This window comes from Heterocephalus glaber, unplaced genomic scaffold, assembly GCF_053883595.1.
Source record: "Heterocephalus glaber isolate CG9 unplaced genomic scaffold, H.glaber_assembly_v1.0 deba00000546, whole genome shotgun sequence".
NCBI lineage: Eukaryota > Metazoa > Chordata > Mammalia > Rodentia > Bathyergidae > Heterocephalus > Heterocephalus glaber.
In genome coordinates, this window is record NW_028258147.1 from 6,776,043 (window position 1) to 6,788,400 (window position 12,358).

The 12,358-nt window shown below is 40.8% G+C and overlaps 1 protein-coding gene and 1 non-coding gene across 7 annotated transcripts in view; one reads left to right on the forward strand and one right to left on the reverse strand.

Moving 5' to 3' along the window:
- Positions 1 to 1,636: 1,636 nt before the first annotated feature.
- Positions 1,637 to 12,358, reverse strand: part of Ahcyl2 (adenosylhomocysteinase like 2) — a 194,622-nt gene continuing 183,900 nt past the window's right edge. For all 6 annotated transcript variants that reach the window (XM_013076497.3, XM_004856358.4, XM_021237539.2 and 3 more), the window contains 5 exons: positions 9,843 to 9,941; positions 6,852 to 6,920; positions 6,674 to 6,752; positions 5,058 to 5,178; positions 1,637 to 4,711 (listed from right to left, as the gene is read on the reverse strand). In XM_013076497.3, coding sequence (XP_012931951.1) covers positions 4,705 to 4,711; positions 5,058 to 5,178; positions 6,674 to 6,752; positions 6,852 to 6,920; positions 9,843 to 9,941 — 375 coding nt within the window. In that variant the 3' untranslated portion in view covers positions 1,637 to 4,704. The remainder of the gene's footprint in view (positions 4,712 to 5,057; positions 5,179 to 6,673; positions 6,753 to 6,851; positions 6,921 to 9,842; positions 9,942 to 12,358) is intronic.
- LOC147829610 (U6 spliceosomal RNA) lies at positions 10,639 to 10,745 on the forward strand. The gene has a single exon (XR_015448809.1). It is a non-coding gene; the product is annotated as a U6 spliceosomal RNA (small nuclear RNA).

Here is a 12,358-nt window from a genome sequence, read left to right on the forward strand (position 1 = left end):
TTTCTCATTTTAGCACTTTAATCCATGGAGGTCAAACACTTGATTAAACAGAAGCACCCAGGAATAAAGATGTTAAAAAATAAATTGCAGGAAGTCTTAAAGTACCTTCTTTTTGAGGAGATTAGGCAGCTAGGGTAACACAGGAGAAAAAGGATATAACACCCTCTTCTCCCTGTAAAGGGCATGTGTGGGTGTAATGATGCAATGGAGGCTGTAGGACCCTAGACAGGAAAGTAATGTTAATTCAGTAAGCAGAGTATGCCAGGCTCTTTAAGCAATATTTGTTTTTTGTTTGTTTTTTTCGGTACCGGAGATTGAACTCGGGTCCTTGCCCTTGCGCAGCAGGCAACGAAACCAGAGCTAAATCCCCGGCCCTTTAAGCAATATTTGTTATACAACAGGATATTAAATCTCTACCCGGAGATAAGCATTATCCATTTTACAGGCAAGAAAACCGAGGTTCTGATTGGTTATATAATTTAACCAAATTACACAACTTGGCAGAGGTGGGGTTCAAATCCAAATTAGCCTGATTCAAGGCCCAAGCTCTTTCTACAATACTGTGAAGTGGAGAAACTCACGTTAACAGTGGGCAGTCTAAGCTGACCTTATGAGTCTAAAACTAAGACCTAGGCACTCATTCCATTCTTCACAAAAGAGAAATCAAACTGCCACAGGGGAACAAATCCAGCCAGCTGACTCATGGGCTTCATTGCTAGCAGCTGCATTCTCTCTTAACTGGAATGGCACCAGTTTGAGACACTACCAACTGCCCAGACTATTCTAGTCCTGTAGCCCCTTCATTCAAATAAACAGCAGTCAAATTGGCTGAAGATTCTGATAGGGAAAAAAAACCTCTTGACCACAAGACGCAGAATTAGTTTAGGTTAACTAAAAAAGAAAGCTAGGGCTGGGGATTTAGCTCAGTGGTTCCAGTGCCTGCCTCGCAAGCGGATGGTCCAGAGTTGAATCCCCGGTACCAAAAAACAAAAAAAAGAAAAGAAAAAGAAAGCTACCCTGCTGGTAGTTGAGAAAGAATAGGCAACTAACTGGATTATCTACTTATTTAGTCAGGTTACCCAATTTAGGGACAAACCTCTAGCGGATTAATTAATTTTTTTTGGTACCGGAGATCGAACTCAGGACCTTGAGCTTTCAAGGCAGGCGGCAGACTGAGCTAAATCCCTGGCGCTAATTTATTTCTTCCCTTTGCTGGACGTAATCGTAATCGGGTCCTGTGTCTGGGTCCTTTGATCCCAAATTGTGGGGATGTTGACTTCCTGTGCTCTCCAGTTAAAGAAAGCACAAAGAAAGCTTGAGGGATGTAGAACCATACTTCAGTTTCTCTACCTTAATTAAACCTATAGTACTCAACTCCCCAGGGTAGTGGTTCTTTTGCTTCTTTATACACAAAGCTAGGGCAAATGTCATGGTGGGATGGGGTGGTGGGAGGGACAAGATATCTGTTACTGGTGTGGCCCTGTGTGGAAGAAGGATCTCCAGGGGATGATCACTCAAAAATGTCTATTGGCAACTGCTTCAGCTTTTCACATTCTTGCTCTATAGTAGGCTCCCCCTAGCTTGTGGCCCAGTCTTATCTCCAAGTACCTAGTTTACAAAAGCAAGAATCCAAGAATCCATTTTAAGAATATTTTTATTTGTCTTTTGCGATTACATAGTCATTATTGCTGATCTAATACAATCACTTAGACATAAGATTTCCAAGAGCTTCTCAGAAATGGTGAGTCTTAGGATTTTTTTCTTTCAGTAAGATGACAGTGAGAACTAGATGATTAGTTTAATATATATTTGTATATATGTATATATAGTTTAGGACTTGTCCACGTATAATTTGCTGGTGTTGCCTATTTTCTTTCCATAATTTTCCATTATTAAAAAAGCTTAATGCAACAATGCATTTTTATTTATTTTTTTTTAGAACCATGACAAAGTTAATTTTGAGAAAACCACAGGAGCAGCAATTTTAGATCTGTTCAGAGAAAAGCCAAGCAGCAAAAAAGCTTTGCAGGAGTGTGTGGCCATGGGGAACCATGCTCAAATTGGAGGTAGGATGGGGAGGTAGAAGGGCAGTGGGAAGGTAGACTAGAAGGATTTTTTTTTTTTTGGTATCGGGGATTGAACTCAGGTCTTTTTGCTTGCAAGGCAGGCAGTGGAACCACTGAGCTAAATCCCCAGCCTAGAAGCATTTTTTTTTTAAATGAGAAAAAGGAAACAGTATTTCCATTAAGAAGGCAAAAAGACCTTTAAACCAGCACAAATTCATTGTAGATAAAATGGTATGTATCCCCACAGGCCAGGGTCACATACAAAGGGATAATTAGCTTTCTTTCCTTTGCCTCCTGATAGCTAGGATGCATCTAAGGTGAGAGACTGGAGGAAAGAAGTCATATTTGCTGATTTCAAAAGTAGCGAGAATAGTAATTAGACTCCAACACTAAGATTAACCTGAACAGAAGGCCTGGGCTTCTTCCTTCTTAATGGTTGATGACACAGGGAGGGAGGGAGAGAGAGAGAGAGAGAGAGAGAGAGAGAGAGAGAGAGAGAGAGAGAGAGAGAGAGAGAGAGAGAGATCATCTGAAACTCAGAGGCAAATACCTCACCGTGGGCAGCAACACTGGCAAGCTAACTTAGAAGCCCTTGTGGGTCTTTCACTATTTGAAGTGGGTCTCTTCACAATAGTACTCTGTAAGTACTAGCACATAGTAAGCTCTGTAGAGAGCAAGGCTTTGCTGAGAAACAGTAAATTACGATTTTTGTTCTAAGAACTTAATAGGCTAGAGTCCAGATACCCGCCTAATGGAATCAGCTCTGAACATGAGATGTGGTACAGAGATCTGAATCTTTTGCTGAAGAGATTCAACTAATTAATATAAAAATCAGAACTGGGCAGGCAATAGAATTGAGTAGCCTAGTAGAATTTTCAGCATTTATGGTCTTCCTTATCAAAAAGAATATAGCCAAGTATGTGCTACTGCTGAGACTTCTGAAGAACCAAACTCTACGGGCTGAGCCCGTATACTATTTCATGAGGCAATTAGCCATTTACTCAAGTTCCACCTCTCTATCTCCAAAAGTAAGGGCACTTCCAGACTAGCTCCAAGGGTGAATGTTAAGACCAGAGGAAGTTGGTGAGGACAGAGGTGGGGGAGAATGATCAGCATAGGAAGCTTATAGTGATTCTGGGTGGTCTGGTGTTTCCTTGAATCATCTTAGTCCTGAGACTTTGACACAGATAAGGAAAAAAAAAAGTCAAACATGAGAGTATTAAACAGAGTTGGCTAGGGAAAAAGAGACTCATTTCAAGATTCCTATGGTCACTCCAGACGTTCTGGTGCCCCAGAAACCTTTAAACCAGCAAATGAGTCTCCGAAACAGATTCAACTCTTAGATAGGATATAAAATCTCATGCTGCTCATATTATTAAATTTTTTTTATAATGCTGGAATTACTCAAGAAACTCTCTCTGAAACTGAATCCTTAAATGGAAGAGGTCAGATCATAAAGAGATAACAGCAGAGAAGACAGATCAGTTTGCAGATCTTAGTTTCATCACTGACAATGGCCAAAAGGATGAATACTGGATGAGGTTCAAACTAGTCAAACTAGCTTTGATCATCTGGGGAGTCTACAGTGTCATCTCTTTATCTCTCAGCCAGTCAAGCTGCAAGGTCTTTCCAAGGAAACAAATAAACATATCTGCTTCTTTAGAGGGTCAAGCTGTAGGCCTGAAAGACCTGTCCCTTAAACCTCCAACTCTTTGAGAAAGTATGGCTTTCCCTACTCAGTTTCAGAAATAGTTTTAGGCAATAACAGGAAGTTTCAGGAAGCAGTGTTCTCCAACAAGCCCTCCTTTTCTGAGAGTTATCAACCTGGAGGGGACTTCCTGGGAAATTCCAGTGAAATGACAAAGAAGCAAAACTACGAGAAGTAGAGCTGGCTCCCACTTCCTGAGCAGAGTTTGGTGGAGTTAGAAAGAGGCCGAAACACCAGAGCTGTTGAGGAAATCACAGAGGCACATCCCTCTTGGAACCAGAAAGCATTAAAATGGGACATAAATATTCAAGGAGAAGGAGGAGTCCTAGGTGAAGGAGGAGACCTAAGTAGGCACAGGCATAGGCTCAGGTGAGCTTTTGGTGCAACTTGCCAAGGTCTTAACACTCCTTCCTTACCAGCCTTTTTAAATAAAGAAGGCAGTGATAGTGATGGTCAAGGCTGGGAACCCAGGTCATGTTAATTTGGTGGCTTCCAAAAGGCCTCATATGGGGAAGGGCGAAAGCTGAGAAAGGCAGCTGCTGAACATTTATTCCAGAAAAGCCCAGAGAAGGAGCCTGAAATCCCTGGGCTGACTCCTGAGCCTGGACAAGAGAAAACGGCCACTGCTGAGGATTCAATGGATGAGTGTGTCTGTGAAGTGAATGACGTAGTAGGAAAGGTTACTCCATTTTTTCCTTCCTCAGTCTGTCCTCTGTGGCTCTCATGGCCCTTGGAACAGTAACCACACTCTGGGCCAAGGCTACAGGCATAGGAATCTAGATTTTAATAAATAAATAACCTAACACACAGGGTGAGCACGGTGAGCAGCTCTGATCAGAGAAGCGTTCTTGCTGGGTTCTTTCTTGGATAGTAGTGGAGAAAAGGCTTGGAGTTCTACTCCTTAAAACTTCTGGCTTGAGTTACAGGAACTTAATACCTGGAGGGAAAAAGAAAGACAAGAGTGTGATGTTATCAGCTAGCAGGGATGCTGGAACACGAAGAGTCTGCCTAAAGGTGTAACCAAGAAGCAGAAGTCTTTCTGGAGTGTAGATAATTGTGGCCCCTTTTCACATCGGGGCCAATACATCTTGGGAAGGATATTACTTAATGTTTGAGGAAGGTCTCAAAGAGTTTTTTGGAGGTAAACTGAGGGGGAGTCAGTTTACTTTCCTGAGTTCATGTAAATGTATATGGTGAGGTATACAAAGACCAATTCCAGTCTTTCCCAAGCGGGAAGCTCTTCACCACCTAGGCTTTCCTGATTTCTGGGGAGCCCAAGGCACCTGTAGTAATTAGGCTTGAAGGGCCCATTCTTGTTGAGTCCCAGATACTTGGCCTGTTCATCTGTCAGCTCTGTCAGGTGGGCATCGAAGGTGGGCAGGTGTAGACTCGCCACATACTCATCTGGAATAGACCACAGAAGCCCTTTTATAAGTGTTCATACCTCCTATCTGGCTGTTCTCCAGTCCCCAGATAAGGACTTAAACATTTGGAAAACACCTTCAGATTCCTGGAGCAGAGTGAAACATGCTTAACTTTTGCTTACTGGCCCTCAATTCTAAGGAATGGTTGCCTACAGCTTCAAGCCCAGTGTCTTTCAAAGCTGCAAGTAACATCTCTTCCTTACCGTCTCTTTCAGCCTTGAACCTTTCCTTCTCCCCAGGAAGGTGAGAGATGAAAGAAGCAATAATCCTTAGGGTTTAAAAGAATGGGATAGTGAGGGGACTGAAAAATGGAAAGCTCCAACCTTAGTTTTGCCTTGGACGCTATACTTTGGGTCAATCTGAAAAGCTAACACCTAGGGAAATTAGAAAGTATCAACTGAAAAGTATACTACACAGTTTCCTTTGGTTTTAGTTTTTTGGAAACAGGGTCTTGCTATGTAGTCCAAGCTTGCCTTCAACTCACTTTGGAGCCCAGGCTGGCCTTGAACTTGTGGTGATCCTCCTGCCTCAGCCTTCTCAATGCTCAGATCACAGTCGTGTGCCACCATGCCTGACTCTGCTTTTAGTACTCTTACTTATGTATTTCTGTTTATATTCTATTATCTGAATACATTGTACTTACTCTTAATATTGAAAATATTCTTATATATTTGTTCTGTCTCCTCAACTTCATTATATATCTAATCAGAATATGGACTGTGTATTGTATATCCTTTAAAATTGTCCATTAAAGAGAAAATATATCAACTTCTAACAGTTGCTAAAATAAAACCAGAAGTTGATATATTCCTGACCTTTGGCCGAGGGGTTTATTAAACACATTGTACCATTCAGGTGCTTGAGGCAGGCACTTTAAACTTTTAAGGCAGTTTAAATATTTTTCTTACACCAGTACCCACAAAACTAAACTCTTAATAGGAGCTACTCCTAGTCCCTTTGGCCAGAAGTAATGGGGCTAGCATTGGAGTAGAATATCTTTTTTTTTTTGGTATCTGAAATCGAACTCTGGACCTTGCACTTTCAAGGCAGGCAGTGGAACCACTGAGCTAAACCCCTGGCCTGATGGGGCTAGCACTGGAAGGTGTAGTTTGAAAGTCAGGGCTATTTAACAGCCTAGAACTGGAATAAATCAAGATGCCATAAGGTAGGAGATGATTTCTTACTTTTGCGGGAATCTTTTTTGTTTTTCTCCTTTGAGATTCTTGCATACAATATACCTTAAGAGAAAATCCTCAAAATTCAGAGGCAGGTAAGCTAAATCCCAGAAAAATAAGAAATTCACTATGGCAACCCATGTGGAAAATGGGATAAATTAACTGTGAATGGAACCTAGGACTCCTATCTCCTACTGTATAAGATAAATATATCTTTATTTTTTTTATCCCCTAAGCTTCCTTTAGCCTCAGATTCTGAACTACTTTGGTAAGAATGAGGAAGAAAGAGTGCATGCTTACCCATTTTCTTGGGTAACAAGTAGACATCCTGCTTATAGCGACCCTCAGGAGCATTATAAAGCTCTATCAAGGCGAGAGCCTGAAAAGCAGAGAAGTGGATACTGACTCAGTGTTCACAGCTGGCTACTCTGCAGCAAGTGAAACCCTGCCCACTGCTGTTCCATTCTGGAGGCCTCACCTGAGTAGTTGCGGTGATTGAGAGCACAAATGTAGGCACTGTGGAGCAGCTTAGGTTCAGCAAACGGCCCTAGTGATGAAAGGTGAAGACACAGAGGTGTTAGGACAGCTGCTGGCCTGTGAGAAGTGAGGGAAGAGCAGGACTGCCACTCTCCAAACCCTTCCCAACAAGCACTGCTGGATGAAAAGCAGGTGTTCAATGCTAGGAACTGACAACTTTTCTTGTCTTTTTCTTTTTTTGTAGTTCAGACTGGGATTGAACTCACAGTGATCCTCCTGCCTCAGCTTCTCAAATGTGTCTGACTTATTTAACTTAGCATAATGATGTATGTCATTGCAAATGACAGGATCTCAAACTTTTTTATGGCTGAATAATATTCTACTGTGTATATACACCATCTTTTTAAAATTTTTTTCACCAGTACCAGGGATCAGGACCTTGTACTTGCAAGGCAGGTGTGGTGCCACTGAGCTAAATACCCAGCCCTACACCATCTTTTCTTTATCCTTTCATTAACTGATAGACACTTGAGTTGTTTCCATTTCTTGGCTACCATGAATACTACTACAATAAAAAGGGGAGTATGTGTCTTTGACATACTGATTTCATTTCCTTTGGTTATATACCCAGTAGTGGGATTGCTGGATCATGTGGTAGTTCTATTTTTAATTTTTTTAAGGAACCTGCATATTGTTTTCCATAATGGCTGTACTAATTTACATTCCCATCAACAGAGTGCAAGCATTCTCTTTTCTCCACACACTTGACAGCATTTGTTATCTTTTGTCTTTTTGATAATGACCATTCTTATGGGGGTGAGATGGTATCTCATTGGAGTTTTAATTCACATTTCCTGATGATTCATGGTGACCATATTTTTCATATACTTGTTGGCCATTTGTATATCTTCTTTGGAATTAACTGCTATTTAAATGAAATCATGGAAAATTTGGTAAAGGTACTAGGTAAACAATTTCTGGAATTATGTAAAAAGGAATAGTCAGGTGATGCCGAGGTTTATGTTAGGGAAGGGTATATTTCTCCTGAATTAATTTTTAACTCTCTGTAGCAAAATATCCTCCTTCTGAGAACTGACATTCTTTTGAAAGGTGACTTAGATAATGTCTAGTCAAGTCCAGGAGCAATCTCTCCAGGTTGTGAGGATCTATGGCTTTAGGAAGCTGTGATGATTTTTGTGTTTCTGCCTCAGTTTGGTTCTCCTGAATGCAACAGCAGTGTTGAATTTTGAGTGGATGATTCAGAAAGAAGAGCTAGAAACTCTCCCCACGCTATCCTTTCCTATTTTGTTTCCTAGGAAGCCTGACTACTGTTTTTGTTAAACCACATAGGCCAAAAAACCCACAAAACTGATGATGCTTGCTTTGTCATCAAAGTTACTAAATGAGAATTCTCAGATCAACTAGAAATAAGTCGCCAGATAGCCAGCTGACATGAAAACTATTAATGCCATTTAATAATCTTCCCACCCTCACTCCATGTGAAGAAATAATTCAGTCCCTTTACAAATGTCCTAAAATATTTGAGAAGGTGAGATAAGCAAGGAAAAGGTGAAAAGAACAGTAACTTTATGGACCCTTAAAGACAGGATATTATTTATATTTTCATATTGTTTCTTTAATATAAAAAAAAACAAAAAAAACTAGAAAAAAATAAATAAGCCAGGCATGGTGGCACATGCCCGTAATTCCAGCACTCGGGGGGCTGAGGCAGGAGGATCCCTTCGAGTTTGAGACCAGCCTGGGCTACATAATGGGTTTAAGGCCAGCCTGAACTACACAGTGAGACCCTGTCTCAAAAAAACAAACAAACAAAAAAAGAAACGACTAAAAATTGAAACCCAAGAAAAGTATTATTATCCTTTTTATTTTTTTGGTATCTCTCCCTGAAGAGAAAGTTTTGCAGTAAAAACATGGAGAATTATGGCAGCCAGGAATATAGAACTGGAAAAGAGGAGTTTTCAAGAGAGGAAAAGTAGTCAAACATTGACACAGAAAAGTATATAGAATGAAAGTCAAAAATAAGTGTAAGGGGGCTGGGATTTAGCTCAGTGGTTCTGCTGCCTGCCTTGCATGTGCAAGGTCCCAAGTTTGATCCCCGGTACCAAAAAAAAAATGTGTAAGGGCCAGGCATGGTGTTGCATGCCTGTAATCCCAGCACTCAGGAGGCTGAGGCAGGAGGATCACTTTGAGTTTGAGGCCAGCCTGAACTATATAATGAGACCCTGTCTCAGAAAACCAAAAAAAAAAAAAAAAGTGTAAGGGCTGGAGTTGAAGTTCAGTGGCAGAGAATTTGCCTAGCATGTTAAAGGGCCTGGGTTTGATATCCACAACTACAGAATAATAATAATAATCATAAATAAAAAACAAAAAATAGCATTAAAAAAACAGATCAAGTGTGGACTAGAAGAGACGGGGTTGGGGGGGGGATATCAATGAAACCACCACATATATAGCTGAGTACCTACTACACATCTGGCTCAATTCAGGGAAACAGACACTCAAACACAGGGACTCTCTCAGCAGACATGATTTTCCCAGAGCTTGCCTAAAATAGTGTAAGTTTCAGACAGGAATACCTACTTTGTGCTTTCTGATTAAACCATCCCACAAATGACATTATCTCTTTATAAGCATCACTCAAAGTGGCACTGGTTCTATCTGTTAATTCCTTCCACAGTAATAGTCATTATCTGACTAAACCTGGAGAGTGACATGGAGAGACAGGATAATTGGTGAAAAGTGGGGAACCAAAATAGTTTCTTAATTGCTGAATGAAAAGACCTTGTAAATTAGAAGTAAAATCCATCAGTAAGCAGTTAAACTTGTGCTTAAGAAAAAGTGATAGAAGAATAAGGGAACATGAGGAGAAGGGGCCCTGAGCACTACAGTTTTCCCTTCAGAAGGGCACATCTCTTGCTGGTCTCAGTCTTTTTTTTTTTTTTTAATTTTATTTTGCTGGTCTCAGTCTTACCTCAGCCAGTAAGACTATCCTCTTGCCATCAGGCCATATCACATGGTCAACTTGAGATCTCACTCGCTCCCAGGTTAGCTCTGGTGTCCGCAGACTCGCCTGGAACACATACAATAAGAACATTGTTAGGGCCAGGGATTTAGCTCAGTGGTTCTGGTGCCTGCTTCGCAAGCACAAGGTCCCAAGTTCGATCCCCAGTACCAAAAAAAAAAAAAGAACATCATTAGCCATGGCAAGTCCCATGGTGGTGACAAAGATGGTGAAGGGAGCCATTTCAAGGAGCAACCAACATGCCACATGGAGAATACCTGTCCTGGGTTGATTAGGACTGTTCCATTTCAGGGAATTTAATCTTAGGCCCACCCAGGGAGGGATCACTCAGGATGTCATACCACAACATACAATGTACATCCAACTCTCTGCTGAGCACAGTAAAAGGTGCTACAGGAAATACAAAAGAAACCAAAAGCATGGTTTCTGCCTTCAAAAAGCTCACACTTTAGTTGGGGACACAAAATAATACATAGGTGATAGGAAAATACTTATAAAGCAACATGCAAACAAATGCAAATTAATACAGTGCAAACTGAATATGCAGTGCTGAAGAGACACAGGAAAAAGGAAGACCAGAGCTGAGTGGGATTAGCTGGAGAAGGCCAAATGTCCTAAACATAGCATGCTGGAGCCCAGGGTTCTGCCCTCATGTCCCTATGTCCCAAGTTCCACCTTCTCAATGATGGTGTCCACCCTAAGGCTACAGAGGCTTTGTGACCTAAGTGCAAATGTGAGGTATCCTGTGCTTGCTTCAGCAGCACATATACTAAAATTGGAACGATACAGAGAAGATTAGCATGGCCCCTGTGCCAGGATGACACGCAAATTTATGAAGCATTCCATATTCAAAAAAAAAAAGAGTGAGGTATCCTTTTAAAAAATGCTTAATGGTAGAGCAAAGCTCCCGATTGCTCACCCTCCTTCCATTTCTGTCTATCATATATTCAGAGAACAAGAGAAAATATGTTAAGTTTATTGGCAATAGCAACCAAATAACAGTCACAGGGTATACACTTAAAACAACTATTTCCTTCTTCCAATAGGAATGCCTAAAAAAGAGAGTTCATATTTCAATACTACTTACTGGCTCATTTGAAAAACTCAAAAGTTCTGCCAAATACGAGTTTTTTGTGTTTTTTTGATACTGGAAATTGAACTCAGGTCTTTGCGCTTACGCAGCAGGCGACAAAACCACTGAGCTAAATCCCTGGCCCTGCCAAATACTAGTTTTAAGACAAAGAAAAATACTTTTAGTTGTATAATAATCATTTACTGAATATATATCATATCCTAAGCATTGTAGTAAAGGACACAAATATAGATAAGACTGTGGATTCCTTTACTAGAGTATGAACAATTTATAGATAGGGACAGTATCTTCTTTTCACTTTTGTATCCTCAAGTTTTACCTAAACATACAATGAGGTGCTCAACTAATGTTTAGATGTTCATGGTCCAGTACCAATATAGTGGGAAAGATAGATATATAATAATTATATTTCACTGTATTCAGAACCACATTCATGGTTTGGATCTTTTTTTTTTTTTGAGACAAAGTCTCACTTTGTAGTTCAGGCTGGCCTCTAACTCACTATGTAGCCCAGGCTGGCCTCGAACATGCAGTGATACTCTTGCCTCAGCCTCCTAAGTGCTAGGATTACATGTGTGTTTTTTTTGGTACCGGGGATCGAACTTGGGTCCTTGCGCTTGCGCAGCAGGTGGCGAAACCACTGAGCTAAATCCCTGGCCCACTAGGATTACATGTGTGTGCCATCACACCTGGCTTGGATAATTTTTTTTTGGGGGGGGTGGTACTGGGGATCAAACTCAGGAGCTTGTAGTTGCACAGCAGGCATCGGAACCACTGAGCTAAATCCACGGCCCTGGATAATTTTTTTATTAGGAAGAAGGGAAACATGAATGTTTCCTGAGACATTAAAATTTCATAAAGTGGTTCAATCTACCCAGAGAGCAATTTGGTAATGGCTAGGAAAATTTTACATGTATCTATTTTTTTTTTTTTTGGTACAAGGGACTGAACTCGGGACCTTTTGCCTGCGAGGCAGGTGGTGGAAACACTGAGCTAAATCCCCCACCCTATATGTATCTAATTTTTGACCAGTTAGTTTCACTTTTAGGACTCCTATAAATACTTGATCAAGTTCAGAAACAAGCATCCAAGAATGTTCAATCTAGCATTATTTATAATAAAAATATAAATCAACAAGGGAATGGCTATGTAAAATCAGGATAGCTCCATAAACTGTATTATGCAACTTAAAAAAGAAAAAGAAGTAGTGGCTGGGGATGTAGCTCAGTGGTCTAAAGCATGCCTAGCATGCATGAGGCCCTGGGTTCAATCCCCCAGCAGTCCCCCCACCCCCGCAACCTACATACTTTAATTCAAAAAACCACTGTTAAGTGGAAAACAGTTGCAGAACAATATAACATAATGCCAATCT